The 17,826-nt window shown below is 40.9% G+C and overlaps 1 protein-coding gene across 1 annotated transcript in view; it reads left to right on the forward strand.

Annotated features, from left to right (window-relative positions):
* CPLANE1 (ciliogenesis and planar polarity effector complex subunit 1) overlaps positions 1-17,826 on the forward strand; it is a 94,816-nt gene that overhangs the window by 4,099 nt on the left and 72,891 nt on the right. The window contains exons 3-14 of the mRNA XM_058680127.1: positions 2,234-2,369; positions 2,477-2,596; positions 2,994-3,226; positions 5,221-5,327; positions 6,885-7,038; positions 8,703-8,806; positions 9,752-9,934; positions 13,365-13,614; positions 13,777-13,932; positions 14,082-14,842; positions 16,069-16,277; positions 16,754-16,834. Of these exons, the coding sequence (XP_058536110.1) occupies positions 2,234-2,369; positions 2,477-2,596; positions 2,994-3,226; positions 5,221-5,327; positions 6,885-7,038; positions 8,703-8,806; positions 9,752-9,934; positions 13,365-13,614; positions 13,777-13,932; positions 14,082-14,842; positions 16,069-16,277; positions 16,754-16,834 (2,494 nt within the window). The remainder of the gene's footprint in view (positions 1-2,233; positions 2,370-2,476; positions 2,597-2,993; positions 3,227-5,220; positions 5,328-6,884; positions 7,039-8,702; positions 8,807-9,751; positions 9,935-13,364; positions 13,615-13,776; positions 13,933-14,081; positions 14,843-16,068; positions 16,278-16,753; positions 16,835-17,826) is intronic.

A 17,826-nucleotide genomic window follows, 5' to 3' on the forward strand; every position in this document is an offset into this window, starting at 1 on the left:
TTACTTAGTCTTAATTTTTCTCTGCTGGAATAGGTAGTATATGCCTACCCTGCTGGTTTTCCTGAGTGTTCTTTTTAATGATTTATTTACGTGAAAGGCAGAGTTGACAGAGAGAAAGGGAGAGACAGGGCTTTTTCATCCTTGGTTCGCTCCCAGGATGGCTACAATAGCCAGAGCTGGGCCAGGCTGAGGCCAGGAGCAAGGAGTTTCTGTAGATCTGTAATGGGGGTAGCCGGGGCCCAAACACTGTGGCCATCTGATGCTGTTTTCCCCAGGCCACTAGCGGGGAGCTGAGTGGGAGGTGGAGCAGTTAGAACATGAACTGGCACCTGTATGGGATGCCAGAATCGCTGGTGGAAGCTTATGCCACTACACCACAATGCCTGCCCTAAAGCATCCTTATAACTGGGAGAGGTGAGATAGTCACAATGTTAAATATCCAGGGATGGCACACATGATGTCTGGGGATTCCTCACCTTAGGGACAGTGGGAAAGCCTGTAAAATCCTCTTATAATTTGGATAATGATTATTGAGATTATATACCTTACTGTGAGAAATTTTTCAGTTACCTTACCCTGGGAAAGATGTTCTCAAACGAAGCTTCATGAGAAGTACTTGTGGAGGTTATGAAAAGACAGCTGGGTCCTGCTCCTGAAGTTTCCAGTTTGGTAGCTCTGATACGCATTTGGGTGATTTTTTTAAGGTATTGTTTCTTTGAAAGGTGGAGTTAAAGGAAGAAACAGAAATCTTCTGTCACCTGGCACACTCCCCAAAAGGCTGCAAAAGTCACACGTGGGTTAGGCTGAAGTCAGGCCATTCTTATCTCCATCTGGGTGTAGGGTCCCAACTCCTTGGGCCATCCTCTGCTGCTTTCCCAGGCACGTGGGCAGAAAGCTGGATCAGAAGTGGAGCAGCCAGGACTCAGACTGGCATCTACACTGGCTCCCTGTGTTGCAGGCAGCAACTTAGCATGCTGCATCACAATACTGGTTTCTGGATAATTTTTATATATAGTTTTTTAAAAATTTATTTTATTTGAAAGAGTGAAAGAAAGACAAGAACAAGAGATTTCCCATCGACAGGTTCATTTGCTTGCAACAGCTAGGGCAGGGCCAGGCCAAAGCCAAGAGCTGAGAACCCAGTCCAGGTCTCCCAGCTGCGTGGCAGAGACCCAAGTATTGAAGCATTACCTGCTGCCTCCTGAGGTGCACATCGTCAGGAAACTAGAATGGAGAGCCAAGGCTTGAACCCAGGCCCTCTGATTATCACAAGAAGCATCTTAACCATGATACCCAAATGCTTGCATAATTTGATTTTTTTTTTTAAGATTTGTATGTATTTGCTGCTTAAATGCCTGCGGAAGCCAGGTCTGTGGCAGAGTGATGCTAAGTCTGAAATTTAATCCAGGTTTCCCATGTGGTTTTTGAAGACCCAAGTAATTGGGTCATCATCTATTGCCTCCCAAAGCACTCATTAGCAGGAAGCTGGAATTACTCAGGTCTCTGAGTATATACTCAGACATTCTGATAGGGGTATGGCGTCCTAAGTGGTATTTTAACAAACTGTGTCAGATGTCTGCCCCACAGTAAATAGTTTAAAAACTTGCTTGTAGTGCTGTTAAATCAATGAGAGATCAAACTACAGGTCGCCCCAAATTGGAAAATATTCATATATTGTTGCACTTCAAAGAAACTTAAGTGCAATGATTAGATCATCTTACTTAGTAATTTTTTTACAAAATTTATTTTTATTGGAAAGGCAGATTTACAGAGAGAAGGGGAGATACAGGGGAAGATCCTCCATCTGCTGGATCACTCCCAAAATATCTGCAATGAACAGAGCTGAGCTGATCTCAATCCAGGACTCGGGAGCTTCTCCTGGGTCTCCCACACAGGTCCAGGGTCCCAAGGCTTTGGGCCATCCTACATTGCTTTCGAAGTCCTAAACAGAAAAGTGGGTTGGAAATGGAGCAGCTGGGACTAGAACCAGCCAGGACTAGAATTAGAACCCCGTATGAGATCCATCACCACACACAGATTAGGCTGTTAAGAGATATTTTTTAAATAAAGAACAATCTTTAAGATACTTTAGAATATCAGCCTAATCTTATGATTAATGGTACAAGTGTATAATCTTAAAGGTTATATTGTCTTCCTTTCTGGAGTACTTTAGATAATACATTGAATTAGCTTCTGGAGTCTCTTAAGGTTGTCACTTGTTTTTATTTTTTAGGAAAATGAAGCTGTTTTTCTGTTGGATAATAAATTCATAAATGAAATTAATCTGCTCTCAGGAAGGACGAAGAAGAAAATTCCTAGTGTGCAGCCTGTGTTGAAGGATGTTACTGTCCTGACAACCTCTAGTAATGGTGAAGTAATACAGATATTCTCAAAAGGCTAGGAGAATTTTAACAATTTAAGGTAACATTGAGAGAAATGTTAGATTATAAAAATTGTATTTCATTTCTGGGAACAGCTGCCTGGCTGGCTGGGGTACTCGCTACAGGGGACCTTTTTATTTGGAACAAAGATCAAGATTGTTTGAAAACCATACAAGTCGCTGAAGAACCTAAAGAAATAATTAAAGCTACTGTAGGTAAGAATTCTTATTTAAATTGGCTTAACCAGGAGAAATAGGAGAAAAAGCTGCAGAAGCATTTCCCTGTCACTGTTTTCAAACTCTGTCTGTATGTGTGCCTGTGTTACTTTTGTGTAGATTCAAAAAATGTGTGGGGTATTTAGTTGTGTTACCTAGATTGAGCTTCAAGATGGACGGTCTGGCCTGTTGTTTAACATTTCTGTGATAGCAATGGATTCTTGGTATCAAGTAATAAGTATTTGATAAGTGATTCTACTATTTGTACTTTTATTGCAGATTTCTTAGTGTTGACATCCTGAATGTAATGTCAGTGGGTATCTTGTTTTAAATTGAGAGAAAGTGTTTACTTCCTTGCAGGAAATTTAGACTTCAGAAGCTTTTTTTTTTTCCCCAGCATGCTCCTTCAGATTATACTTGTATGTGTCTGGAAATGGGAAGAGAATTCTGCTTGTAACTCTCTCTGGATGCATTTTTCTCTGGGAGCATTCTGAATCCTCGACAATCTTCTCTTCTAAAAGCCTGTCATTAGTGGGCCGATGGTCCCAGATCAGACCTGGAGAAGCAGTTCTTTTGCCTTCCCCTGAAGATAAAGAAGCTGTAGTGAATGCTGTTTTTGTAAAAAATGAGGTAAAATCCAAATGAGAGAGGATGCTATGGGAATTGGAAGTCTCGTCAGGAAAGACACCCTGTGTGATACCTTTTTAGGAGAGTATAATGGCAATGCTGTCAGCAGTTACCATTAACTGTCATAATTGTATAATGATACAAAAGATGTTTTCATGTCTTAAATCACATTGTAAAAAATATTTTTTATTTGACAAAGAGAGATCTGTGTTCATTGCTGGTTCACTCTCAAAGCAGTCTTGGTCGGGGTGGGATCAGGCAAAGACAGGAGCAGAGAGCTCTCTCCAGGGTTCCCGAGTGGGTGCAGGTGTCTGAGCATTCGGGCCATCCTGTGCCAAGCACATGAGCTGGGAGCTGGGTTGAAAGTGGAGCAGCCAGAACTTGAACAGGTTCCTGTGGGATGCTGAAATTGCAGGCGGCAGCTCAACTTGCTGGGCTACCGTACTGGCCTTTCAGATCACATTCGTCAAAAAGATGTTGATTTTTGAACTTAGAACTTTTTTCTTTTTTACAAGAAAGATTTGTTTGAAAGGCACAGTGTCAGAGATGGTGATACTCCATCTTTCCTCTGCTGGGTTCCTCTCCACATGTCTGCAGCTGGCACTCATGTGTTGGAGGTGCTTGAGGTGGCAGCTCAACCCACTGTGCCACAATCTGACCCTTTCTTGTTTCTTAGCTTAAAACTATAAGTTGTTTAGTAATCTCATATGTTAAGATTAGTGATACAGTATTAAATAAGCCACTGAATTCCCAACAAATAAGAAATTCATTAAATAAATGAATTTTTTCCATAGTTGCTGGATATTCTTTGAGTACATAGATTAAAATTATATTTTATAATCTATTGTTAGAAATTTGAACATTAATTATATCCCTCGCTTCTTGGGGTAATGGCCTAATTTAGTATAAAATTACTAAGAAGAAAATATAATAAATGCATTTCTTCAAGTTAAAGCTACAGTAGGGGCTGGTGCGATTGCTCGGCTGGCTAATCCTCTGCCTTACCTGCCAGCATCCTATATGGTCTCTTGTTTGTGTCCTAGCTGCTCCACTTCCCATCCAGCTTCCTGCTTATCACCTGGGAAAACACTGGAGGATGACCCAAAGCCTTGGGATTCTGCACACATGTGGAAGACTTGGAAGAGGATCTTGACTCCCAGTTTGGGATCCACTCAACTCTAACCATTGCATCCATTTGGAGAGTGAACCAGTAGATGAAAGAGCTTTCTGTCTCTCCTCTCCATAAATTTATCTTTCCAGTAAAAACAAAAACATCTTTAAAAAAGCCACAGGCCCAGCATGGTGGCCTAGTGGCTAAAGTCCTTTCTTTGAATGTGCCAGGATCCCATATGGGCGCCAGTTCTAATCCTGGCAGCCCTGCTTCCCATCCAGCTCCCTGCTTGTGGCTTGGGAAAGCAGTCGAGGATGGCCCAAAGCCTTGGGACCCTGTACCCATGTGGGAGACCTAGAGGAAGTTCCTGGTTCCTGGCTGCGTATCGGTGCAGCACTGGCTGTTGTGGTCACCTGGGGAGTGAATCATCAGACAGAAGATCTTCCTCTCTGTCTCGCTGCCTCTCTGTATATCTGCCTTTCCAATAAAAACATTTACTGTGGCTTTTTTTTTAAATTTTTTCTTAGAACTTGAACTGAAGTCTGCTTTTCTATTTGGGACAGGCTCCTGGCTCAGAACAAAATATTTTATCCTTAATGCTAAGAATAAAAGCATACACATTCTTTATGAAGTTCATGGAAAATGAAATTACAGGACTTTGTTTTTGGTACATAAAATTTTGAAATTCTTGCAATTTTTTTATTTTATTTATTTTATTTTATTTTTTCTGATTTTTTTAATTCATGCAGTTTTTGCACAATAAATGTTTTTTGGTATACAGGCAAGAGCCTCGTATTTTTTGTTTTATTTATAATTAGAAATCTATGCTTTTGTCTTTATAATTAATTTGGAAATTAAAATTTACTAACGTGTATTTTATTTGCAGCTGTTTGGTGACTGCTGCCTCTGTGCGTTTAGCTTTTACTCTGGGGAATGCCTGAGGCTAACATTTCTGGCAATTCGATGGCAGGAGAATGTGTTTACGCCTTTAAGGTAAGGCAAATGCTTCTGGGTCATACATACGTAATAAAACTTGTAATTGTTACAGATTTCATCTTCTGCGGCTTTACAAGTCCTTGCTTCTATGATTTCATTTCTTTTTTTTTAAACATTTTATTGTTATTTTATAATACAGTTTCATATTCCCTTATCCCCTCCCCAGTTCCCTCCCCCCCAGTTCCTCTATATCATTACTAACATAGTTCTTCATACTCAGTCATATGTCCATCATTGCGGGCATAGACAATGGCAGAGAGTCCAGGATATGATTTCAATTCTCAATATTTACCCCAGATGTTCTTCGTATTTTGGTTGTGTTTCTCTTCTTGAAAATGAAAACCCACAAAAGAGAGAGATTGTATCTTACAGGAATTAAATTTAAAAAGAAATATTTGGATTTAATGTTGCACCTGTTAAGTGTTCAGGTTTGGGGCATGGGTTTGGTCCATCTTTCAGTAGAAGACCACTTGGGTGACCTGCTTCCTATGTTGGAGTGCTTGGTGTGATTCCTGATTGTACTGCATCCAGTTTCCTCCTGATGCACCCAATGAGAAGCTGTCATGATGGTTTGGGTGCTTGACCCTTGCCCCCCATATGGGAGATTGGTATTGGTTCCTTCAGCATGGGCAGGACAAGCCTGGACAGTCCTGGATGTCACAGGTTTTTGGAGTGCACTCTCTACCTTTCAAATGAAAAAAATTATTTTGCAAGCTTAACAAGATTTTTAAAAAGTGTTCTGAAAAGCCAATAAAATAGAAAAGATACATTAATAATTCAACAAAAATGTTTAAGTAGGACTTGTTAAATGTTTTGTTTGCTTTTTCTTGTACTAGCACTTTATTAAGGTAGTTTGCCCAAAGGAACAAATAGTAAGTGCCCAACTAAATGGACTTTGACAAACAGACACCTGTGTGACCATCACTGAGATTCAATGTAGAGCATTCACACTGCTCCCCAAAATGCTGTTTTCTACTTCTAAAATTCTCAAAAAATGTTTGCTACCGTGTGAAAGGATGTCTGTAGAACTTCAGCAGAATGAACTCTGGTTGTGAAGTTATTTAACAGCTGCTCTTCTGTGGTGTGTTTGAAACTTGGGAAAGATTGCTAACAATCCTGAGTACATGTGACATGTCAGGATTTAGGCAATCTAAATTTGTAATGGACCATTTATTTAAAATAAAAGTTACTGGGACTGGCAATGTGGTACAGTGGGTTAAGTTGACACTTGGAATGCTGGCGTCCTGTGTTAGTGGTGATTTCAGTCCTGGCTGATCTGCTTTGATCTAGCTCCTTGATGATATGCCGAGGAAAGCAGTAGATAATGGCTCTGAGTACGTGGGCCTCTGCCACCCATGTGGGGCCCCAGGGCGGAGTTCAGGATGGTAGAGGTCTGGCCTTCTGATCTGGCGGAGCCCTGGCTGTTGTGGTCATTTGGGGAGTGAACCAGTGGGCAAAGACATTTCTTTCACATTTTACTTTTCAAATAAATAAGCTGATAAAAAATATTTTTAAAGTGATTATACTTCGTTTGCACTAATATTGTTTCCTTAGATTACCATTGCACGTCTGCTGGGCGCAGCACAATTGTGCTCTGTGCGATCTGAGTCCTAAGTGCGCGTCCGTGAAGTCAAGAGGAGCTCTCATTTCTGCCTTTTCGAGAGATGGCCTTACCCTGGCAGTAACTCTGAATCAGAAAGACCCGAAGGTCAGTAAATACAACCTGTCTTGGAAAGTCATCTATGAAGAGGAGAGTTTATTTTTGAGAGATTTTCCATTAAATTTTTTTTTTCTTAGTACTCCTTTTCATTCTTTATACTATTGTTTTTCTCATCCAACTTGACATTATGGATTGGTGGAGTTATTAAATTGAGCCGCCAATGTATTTTTAAAGTTGGTGTATGTAAATAAAGAGGATAAGTGGCCCCTTTTCTCCCTTTCCGGCTTCGGTTCCCCCTCTTATTTCCCTCACCCCCCCTCCTTCCCGAGCCCCAATTAAAAAAAAAAAGGGTAAGTAGGGCGGTGTTGTGGGTAGTTCTGTCTCCTGCACCACCAAAACCCCATTTGGGTGCTAGTTCACGTCCTAGCTGCTGCTGACGGTGTAGGAAAAACAGTGGAAGATGGCCCAAGTGTCTTGGCACCTGTGAACCATGAGGGAGACTCAGATGAAGCACTCTGGTGAAGCTCTTGGCTCCTAAGAGCCAGGAGTGAATGCAGACAGTGCCCACTTCAGGATGTGGGAGAGGCTGCTGAGTAGGACTCTGGCAAGCTGTGGAATCAAGAGTGGCCTGGAAGGATCTCAGATCTTCGTTGTGGATTCTGATATGATTCAAGTTTGTTATGATTTAGTGTGGTCCAGTGCTGGTTTTGAGGGCAATCCGGGAAATGATCCAGTAGGTAGAAGGTCTGTTTGTCTCTCCTCTCTCTCTCAGTAATTCTGACTTTGAAAATAAATCTTAAAAGAAAAAAAAATCCTTTTTTTTTTTAAAGACTTATTTATTTTTATTACAAAGTCAGATATACAGAGAGGAGGAGAGACAGAGAGGAAGATCTTCCGTCCGATGATTCACTTCCCAAGTGACCTCAACGGCCGGTGCTGTGCCGATCTGGAGTCAGGAACCAGGAACCTCTTCCGGGTCTTCCACACGGGTGCAGGATCCCAAAACAATGGGCTGTCCTCGACTGCTTTCCCAGGCCACAAGCAGAGAGCTAGATGGGAAATGGAGCAGCTAGTACACAAACCAGTGCCCATATGGTATCCTGAGGTATGCAAGGCGAGGACTTTAGCCACTAGGCTATCATGCCAGGCCCTTTTATTTATGTTTTTAAGGTTTTTTTTTTTTGGGCCCAAGGCGTGGCCTAGTGGCTAAAGTCCTCTCCTTGAACGCCCTGGGATCCCATATGGGCGCCGGTTCTAATCCTGGCAGCTCCATTTCATATCCAGCTCCCCGCTTGTGGCCTGGGAAAGCAGTCGAGGATAGTCCAAAGTCTTGAGACCCTGTACCCATGTGGGAGACCTGGAAGAGGTTCTTGGCTTTCGGATCAGCTCAGCTCTGACCATTGCGGTCACTTGGAGAATGAACCAGTGGACAGAAAATCTTTGTCTTCTCTCTGTATGTCTGACCTTCCAATTCAAATAAAATTAATTTAAAAAAGTGACAGAAAAGGAGGAAAGAGTGATAATCTGTTTTTTGTTTCTTTGAGGAAGTGTAAATATGTTGGACTGACTGGTTTTCATTGCCTAGCAGGTTGGGAAAGACTCCCTGGATAGTTCATTTATGGTTTCTTGATGTGATTATGTTTCTAAGTCTCTAGAGTTAGTAAATAATGATTGAGATCATTTGAGTAGTTTTGTTTTTATTATCGTTCTAGGCAACTCAGGTATTATTTATAAACACAGTGAATTTTGCTACTGTTTCTGGTAGCCTTAAAGGCTGTAGTAATAAGAACCCCGTGGTTCCAGCTACGCTTGTCAGGTAAGAACTCTTAGCTATTTTACGTAGTGTTTGTATTTTTCATTTCCAGTAGCCTGACAAATTGAGCACTATAATAACTCAGTAGGTTCGTAGAGATACAGAATTCAACCTGTCTTCAGTGTTTGTGCTTGAGAAAGCCTTAAATATTGTAAGGAATGAGGAGATGGTCTGGAGGTGTGGAAGACAAGTCAATATGTTTTCATTGCATTTCTGTGTCCTAGGACTGACTGGAAAGTCCATGCTTTTTTTCAGGAAGGTTGGGGTGGTTACTGCCCATTACAAAGCTGTCGTCCTTGCATACTGATCAGTAGCAGCATTGGTGATTTTGGATGGCACGTGAACCACCGCCAGGACCTGTGGAATTGCAGAGTGTGAAGATTCCTCTTGAAGCCCTGACTCTGTTTTCTTAGCAGTTTCCCATGAGGTTCTCCATATTTTCAGAATTTTCAGGTCCAACCTGCTTGGCCTCTTCATTGTTTTTTTTGCCTTCCCAAAGTTCCTTTGTGAAAGCATCGCTGATGTCCCTTCAGAGGTCTGTTGGACTTAGGGTGTCTAAAAGGAGAAACTACTTTTTGTTCTTACAAAAGGAAGAGACCAGGTCTGCTTTGGGGTGAGGGAGGATCTGGCAAGCTTGCAGACACATAGGTGGCCTTGAAATCTGTCAGTCGATACTGAATAACCAAAACGCTCACCTCTTTAAGGAGTACTCTCACTTTTAGACTTGGCTTATGGATCCAAGTATATTTTCAGTTACAATTTGTACTAGATGTTCATGAGCAAACATTTTCTGTTATAGGAAGTGACATTCATGAAATAAGTGTGGCAGTTCCCACCTAGCCATTGTTTTGCCCTCTTTATTTGAAATGTCTTGCCCCTACTTGGTATAAGTTTCGTACAAATTGTCAAGGACAGAGTCCTTTCTAACATGTCCTTTGCTCCTTCCAGGTCCTATTGGATAGGTGACATCAGCTGGACTCATGATAGTCTTTTTCTGGCTTGTATATTAAAACGTGGCTCCTTGCTTATATTGACGTGCCAAGGTGAATTGCTAACGTTAATGACCTCTGGTTGCTCTATAGAATTTGGGCCGGCAGAATTTATTCCTCTTCATCCTCTAATAACATACAGGTGAGACATTGAAGTCACTGGAATTGATATGTAGAAGTTTCAGTTTGTTTGTGGAAGTTTTTCTTTTGTTATTTCTACTGTGTATTTTATTTTTCACAAATCTTTCAAGTTGTCTTATTCTTTCAGTCTGCTGTATCAGTATGTTTGTTTATATTCTTTTATTTCTTTTTGTGGCTTAATCCTGGTGACAGTTGACATTGTGACTATGTAAGTACAAGCTATTTAACTATTCAGTACCACTAAAAATTTGATTAGAATTGTACTTAGAATTGTATTTAAAATTTGGCATATAGGTTTTCCACTTTTTGCCTAATGGGAAAAAGTTCACAGTAGATAAAACACTTTAAAATTTAGCATATTTTAATTTTCAAGATGATTTGTTCAATTGGTTTGATAGGCAGAGTCAGAGTCTCCATTCTGCTGTTTTATTTCCCGAATGGCTTGAAGGACCAGGACAGGGCCAGGATCCAGGAGCTGTTTCTGGGTCTCCCATGTGGGTGTGGGTGCCCAAGTGCTTGGGCCATCCTGTGTTGCTTTTCCAGGCACATTAGCAGGGAGCTGGATCAGAATTTGAACATTTGGATCTCGAACTGGCACCCAAATGGGATGCTGGCATTGCAGGTGCAGCTTACACTGCATGCTGTGTTTTAGTTAAAAACAAAACATAACTCATTTCAAAAGGTAGAATAGCAGAGATGGAGATAGAGATTAATCTTCCGCTAGTGACTGGTTTGCTCCCTAAACACCCACAACAACCAGATCTGTGCCAGGATGAAGCCTGGTTCTAGAAACTCCGAGTCTCCCTTGTGGGTGGCAAGGACACAAGTAGTGTTTGTACCTTCAACTGCTGCCTCCTAGGTGCATTAGCTGGGAACTGCAACAGAGCAGCATACCTAAGACTGGAAACAGCACTAAAGGGGTGCAGGCGTCCCCACTAGTTGCTTAATACAGTGTGTCCCAAGTACAAGAGTCAAGTATTGGTTCTTCTATTTAATAGTTGTGTGACATTTTTTTTAGCGTTTTTTTCTTTTACTATGGAAAGAGAATCCTCTTAGGGTTGAGGGAATGAAGTGAGGTAGTGCTGGTATGTAATTATAAATCACCTAACTATTCTATAGAGTAAGTGCTCACTAAATATTTGTTACTGATTTTGATTGTATTGTTTTTGTGTGGTTAGTTCTGTATATTCAGCTATTAACAAAATGGAAAATTGAGATGTATCTATTCTCTGCTTTATGGAAAGGAAACTGAAGTGAGATATGACCTTGATTTATGTTAGCAAAAGGTAATGCCCAATTTTTAGTCATAGATGCAACAAATGGGGAAAAGTCATTATTTCCTGCAAAGTACTTGTTTTCCTTCTTCGGGTCCAATTTATAATTGACCAGAATTTCTTCACACTCTTTAAAGGGATTTAAAAATTTCTTCACACTCTTGAAGCCTTTCAAAATTGTTCCCATTATAAAAGTAATAGTCATTATTTTACTTTAAAAAGTTGTTTATTTAAAAGATCTTAAATAACAGAGCTCTCACCTGTTGATTTCATTTTCCTAATGCCTGCAATGAACCGAAGCGAGGAGCGAGGAGCTCCAACCGTGTCTAGTGTGAGTGCCAGGAACCCAGTTACCAGAGCTGTCAGTATTGTCTTCTACGGTGTGCGTTTGCAGGAAGCTCAAACCAATAGCAGAATCTGGTAGTCTGGTATTGAACCCAGGTTAAACGGAAAGATCGTAGAGTGTAAAGTCTTGTGGTTACAAAACTAAATTGTGTAGAAGATGAAAGACTTAATTTTCCTGTTCAGGCATTCTTTTGTAGTGATTTTGTAGGGTTCTAAAAAATTTCTTTCATGATGTTTAATTACCTGAAAGAGACAGACACATGTAGAGACAGGAAAAGAGAAGGGTAGAGGGGTGTCTTTCATCCTCTGGCCCATCCCCCTAATGGCTGCAAGGCTGGGGTTGGGCTGGTCCAAAGCCAGGATCCAGGAGCTTATTGCAGGTCTCCCATGTGGTTGCAGGAACCCAAGGTTTTGGGCCATCCTCTGCTGCTTTCCCAAGCACTGCAGCTGGAAGCTGGACCAGAAGTAGAGTAGCTGGAACAGAACTGGGGCCTGTATGGGATGCTGGCATTGCAGGTGGTGGATTTATCTGTTAAACTACAGGGCCAGCTCTGGTTGTACAGATTTTTGTGCCTTGTATGTTGTATAATTTAATACATTACATTTGAATTATTTCCTAACCAGAAAAAAATTAGTGTACTAAGATGATTTGTCAAATTTATATAGCCCCATGCTTTATAATAGGTGGTATCAATCAGAATCCAAAATAACAGTAAATGAGTAAACTTAAGTGGATACTCACTGAAATTTAATCTTTTTTAAAGATTTATTTTTATTGGAAAGGCAGATATACAGAGGAGGAGAGACGGGAAGATCTTGTGTCTGATGGTTCACTCCCCAAGTGACCGCAATGGCTGAAGCTGAGCCAATCTGAAGCCAGGAGCCAGGAGATCTTCTGGGTCTCCCACGCTGGTGCAGGGTCCCAAGGCTTTGGGCAGTCCTCAACTGCTTTCCCAGGCCACAAGCAGGGAGCTGGATGGGAAGCAGGGCTACCAGGACTAAAACCGGTGACCATATGGAATCCTGGCACATGCCAGGCAAGGACTTGAACCACTACGCTATTGCGCTGGGCCGTGAAATTTAATCTTAAACTGATTTTAATTTTACTTGTAATTGACCTTTGCATAAATCCTGTTTCTTTAAAGCACTTGTGCTGAAAGCTCTTAGTTGTGTTCCTGTAAGTATATTTAAATATATTAAAGAAGTTGGGCTTGGGCGGTGTTGAAGCACCCACAAGGGTTGCCTGCCTTACATACTCAGTTTCATAGTGCTTGAAGTAAGTCCTGGCTCCACTCGTGATTTCTGTCTCGAAGTGGTGCATACCCTGGGAGGCAGCAGGTGGTGGCTCAAGTCTTTCAGTTCATGCCACTCACGTTGGGAGACCTGGATGGGTTTCCCAGCTCCCTGATTCAGTCTGGCTCAACTCTGGCTGCTCCGATGTTAGAGGTGTGAACTAGCAGATAGGGGATCTCCCTCATTCTCTGTAACTGTCTCTTATGAAAGGTAACTGCTTACCTCCTTTTAATAATAAAGGTAGACTGCTTTAATTCTTTTCTGAAATAGGTGGAATATGAATTGAAAGCAAAGTAGAATAAAAACAATTTGGGGGCAAAAATCAAGAACACACAAACTGAAATATTATGTAATCACATTTTCCTGATATCCGGATATGTATAAATACACACCCTTAACCTTTTTGTGTGTGTTTCATCTGCTTGCTTCATCATAATTATGCAGCTTTTATTTAGCTTTTTGTTTGGATAAGTTTGTTTCTGTCTCATTGATTCTTGAATTTTGATATTTGTTTGCTAGACCACAGCATTTCATGGGTCAAGATTCAAAGAATTCCGTAGATTCATCAGCTTCTGAGAATGACCCTATGAGACAGAGATTTTCTGTAAAAACACACTCTCAGCTACCCTACCTCATTGCTTCTGACGGTTACATGGTCACAACCCTGCGGTTTGTTGATAGACTGTCTCCATCCTTGCTCATGAGATCACTGCTGCTGGACTCGACCCTGAGGCTTGAGAAGGCCTATCAACGTATGTCATCCCTGAAGGTATCGTGCTTTTTGGTTCCACTGGTGAAAGTCCACTTCTTTATTCTTAAAATTAAAACTTGTATTTATATCTATAGTTAAGTATAGCTATCCATAGTTTCTCTTATTGCATGTAATAGAATTACATATATAATTTCATCTTGGAAATCTCTTCTCCTATAGCCAAAAAGCAAAGGGTTGAACTTACGATCACTGGATTCCCTGAGGTCTAGCCTATTAAAACACCACGGAATTGAGAGTTCAGTGGATCACACTGTCCCCAGGTTTTTGCAAGCAAGAGAGACAATGAACTTGAATGGAAACACAGAGGAAGTTCAGGTACCTGTTCACTTTGAGCATTTCCATTTTGACTTTTGAGAAACACATTTCACATTTCCCCTATTGAAGGGAAGAGAAATTAGAAAACAGTGATTCCAGTTACTGGTATTAAGTGATACTAAGTAGATACCTTTTTCTTTCATAATTAGGACTTCGAAGCAGAGGAAATGAATGAAGGCAAATACTTTCCAAACCAGTTATTTTCTTTTTGGAACCAAAAACCTGACGAGCAGTTCAGTAGTATCAAGGAGGGAAGATTGGAATTTGCGTCTATGTTTGATACGATACATGCAAAGGATGACAGCAAGGAGGCAGACAGACCTGTTAGAGAGCTGCATGCCATCCAGAGAAATCTGCTGTCAGCATGGGCCATAGGCATTTCAAAAAATGTGACAGAAAAAAATACAATGTTAAATTACACAGTGGTTTGTATCACTCATTTTTTCTACGTTCTTCAATTTATAAAGTGTCCTTTTCCTAAACTTGATCTTCCTTTAAGTGAGACCAGAAAACATAATGCGTGGCTGCTTTGTATCTTTGAGTTTTTTCTTCAGTGTTTGTCCATCCAGTATTGGGATGTGAGGTACAGGCAAGATGTGGGATATTTGATCAAGCTGACCTCAAATACCATCAGACTTTGTCTGGATCAGCAACAGAAGGGTCGGTTCTCAGAGAAACTTTTAGCCTGTTTTTATTTACTGAGAATGGTAACTGACAATTTAGATGATGTGTACAGCCTTCACCATGAAGTTATTTCATCAGCTGACGGAAATAGGACAGCAGATCAAGACTCGTTGGTGGTGCCTGTTTTTCAAATGTTGCAAGACCGTAATTCTCATGGAAACTGGACATGGAAGTCATCTTTCAAGATTCATCCACAAGTAACACGTGTTCAACAGCCAGGACATAGGTATAAGTATTTACGTTAATATTAGGAAACCATTATCATAGATTTTTTTTTTTTTTGCTGTTTTAAAAAACAAATTTCATACTGTAAAATTCACTTACACATATTTCAGTAGATTGTATGGTGAAACCATTAGCACTAATTCAAGAACTGTTTTTATCTACAGAAAAGAACCTTGTGTCTGTTAGGGTTAAACATTTTTTATGATTGATTTTATTTGGAAGATGGAGTTAAAGAGACAGAACGTTCAGTAGTTTATTCCCTAAACGGCCACGATGGCGAGGGCTGGATCAGGCTGGGGCCTGGAACTCTCTCCAGGTCTCACACCTGGGGGACAGAGTCCCTACTCTGTGGTCTTTGCATGCTGCTTTGCCAGGCACATTCGCAGGGAACTAGCCTAGAAGTGGAACAGTGGTGACTCGAACCCGTTCTCATAACAGATGTCAGATTCACAGCAGAGAGCTTAACGTGCTGTGCAACAGTGCTGGCTGCGGGCCTGGCGGTGTGGTCTAGTGGCTAATGCCCTCGCCTTGAACGCCCCAGGATCCCATATGGGTGCTGGTTCTAAACCCGGCAGCTCCACTTCCCATGCAGCTCCCTGATTGTGGCCTGGGAAAGCAGTCGAGGACAGCCCAAAGCCTTGGGACTCCTGCACCCACGTGGGAGACCTGGAGGAGGTTCCTGGCTCCTGGCTTCAGATCGGCATAGCATCGGCCGATGTGCTCACTTGGGGAGTCAATCATCAGATAGAAGATCTTTGTCTCTCCTCCTCTCTATATATCTGACTTTCCAAGAAAAATAAGTCTTTTTTTTTTTTTTTTTTAAAAACAGTGCTGGCTGCAAACCTCTGTGTTATTTAAAAACATGTATATTTAATATATCATGTTCCTGATAAATACAAAATCTTTGCTAATTACATATTTTAGGATGTATACCAACCATACATACACATACACACATAGTCTTTATAATCAATGGTGAAATTCAAAGACCCTGGTTAAGTACTATTGAAGACTGACTGGAGATGCGTTCATCAGTTGTGCAGGTGTATTTTTTGTATTTACTTTGCTTTGTTTAATTATTGGACCTTGCACTGTGTTTAAATCTGATCAGTTTTTCTACGTATTATTCCATATTATAGGGTGCTATTTTGCTTGTCAAAGGTAGGCTACCAAGGGCACTAAGCAGGTGTGAAATTTTTTTTAATGATGACCTTATTTTATTTGCAGATTGGTTGTTCTCTGGAGATTATTGTACCAGAAAACTTTATGGTATCAAGCACAGTTAGGTCAAAGAGTTCCAGAAGGTGATAGACAGTTAATTGAAAAGATGGCGTTTGAAGCATCTACTGTCAAGTCCTTGTTGTGTTGCATACAGGCTAACTTACAGACTGCTGGAGACCGTTTGAACCACACCTTAGAACTTACACCTATCAAGGGTCAGTGTTTCCTTGTTTTTTTTTTTTTTTTTTTTTTTTTTTTTTTTTTTTTTTTTAGATTTGTTTATTTGAAGGGCAGAGTATTACACACAGACACATACAGATTTCCATCCGTTTGCCCGAAGTCAGGAGCCTGGGATCCCATCCAGGTCTCTTAGGAGGGTAGCAGGGGCCCAAGTAGTTGGGCCATCATCTGCTGCTTTCCTAGGCACATCAGCAGGGAGCTGGACTGGAGCTGGTGCTCCCTGGTAGGATGTCGGCATTGAAGGAGCAGCTTTCCTTGCTGCACCCAAATACTGACCGCCGCGTTATCTTTCTAGCAGTTTCTCTTCTAACCAGGTTTGCTTTCTTAAATTGCTTGTAGTTGTTTGTTTTCAAACATTTTTTTTTTTTTACTGAGTTGTATCTGCTGAGTTTTTAAATGAAGTTCCAGAAAGCAGTGTAATTAGGGCTACCTGTTTGTTCAACCTTCCCAGGTGAAGAGTGTTTCCTGTTAGGTGAATATGAAAAGTGTGTTGATTGGTGGAATCAGGCACTACGAGAAGCCCAGGAGAAAGGTAGGAGAGTAATGAGAATGATATGTGTAATGATTTTGTTGGGAACAGGTTTTTTTTACTTGCTTTAGAACTTAAGCATAATTAGAAATTTCCAAATGATCACAGCTCCTTAATTCCCAAATAGAGTGTATGTTATAGGCAACTAGACTTGGAAATGTTTAAAATTTGTCTTGAAATTCGTAGCATGTAGAGTATTCACAGGGATCTCTGGGTCAGTCTTGTATCCTTTGGTTAGTGATGAAAGTTGTGATAATCGACGTGGAAAAATGGGATTTAAGTCATAAATACAAGATTTTTTTCTGTACTTAGAAGGATTGCAGATTATCTAAAAGGAAACTATTGGTACAATATTTCACCACCTTCTTACAGACATAGAAAAATTACAAAGCCTCTTTAATTTAAAAAATTTCCTATTACACATTGAGCTAGTTTGGGCTACATGAAATATTTTTTATTGGAAAATCGGATTTTACAGAAAGATCTGTTCACTGATTCACTGCCCAAATGGTTGTAATGGCTAGAGCTGAGCCAATCCAAAGCCAGGAGCCTGGAGCTTCTTTTGGGTCTCCCATGTGGGTGCAGGGCCCCAAGGTTTTGGGCCGTCCTCCACTGCTTTCTCAGGCCACAAGCAGGGAGCTGGATGGAAGTGGAGCCGCTGGAACTGGCACCTACATCGGATCTTGGTGCATGCAAACCAAGGATTTAGCTTGTAGGCTAGCACGCTGGGCCCTACATGAAACTTTTGTGAAATGCATAGGGTTGCAGATTCTGTAGATAATAAGGCTCTATTTGCAGATGAAATGAAATTCTCAGATTGTGACCCTGAAGATAACCCCTATTACAAACTGTTATATGATCAAATTTGGCTAAAAACTGCATTTCTTAACTGCTGTGGTTCTGTTACTCATTTACCTACTTAGGCAGTATTAAGTTTGAGAGAGCTAGAAAGAGTTCCCATCACTATTAAGGATCTTCATGAAGTGCTCACCTCT

This window comes from Ochotona princeps, chromosome 23 (assembly GCF_030435755.1).
Source record: "Ochotona princeps isolate mOchPri1 chromosome 23, mOchPri1.hap1, whole genome shotgun sequence".
Taxonomy (NCBI): domain Eukaryota; kingdom Metazoa; phylum Chordata; class Mammalia; order Lagomorpha; family Ochotonidae; genus Ochotona; species Ochotona princeps.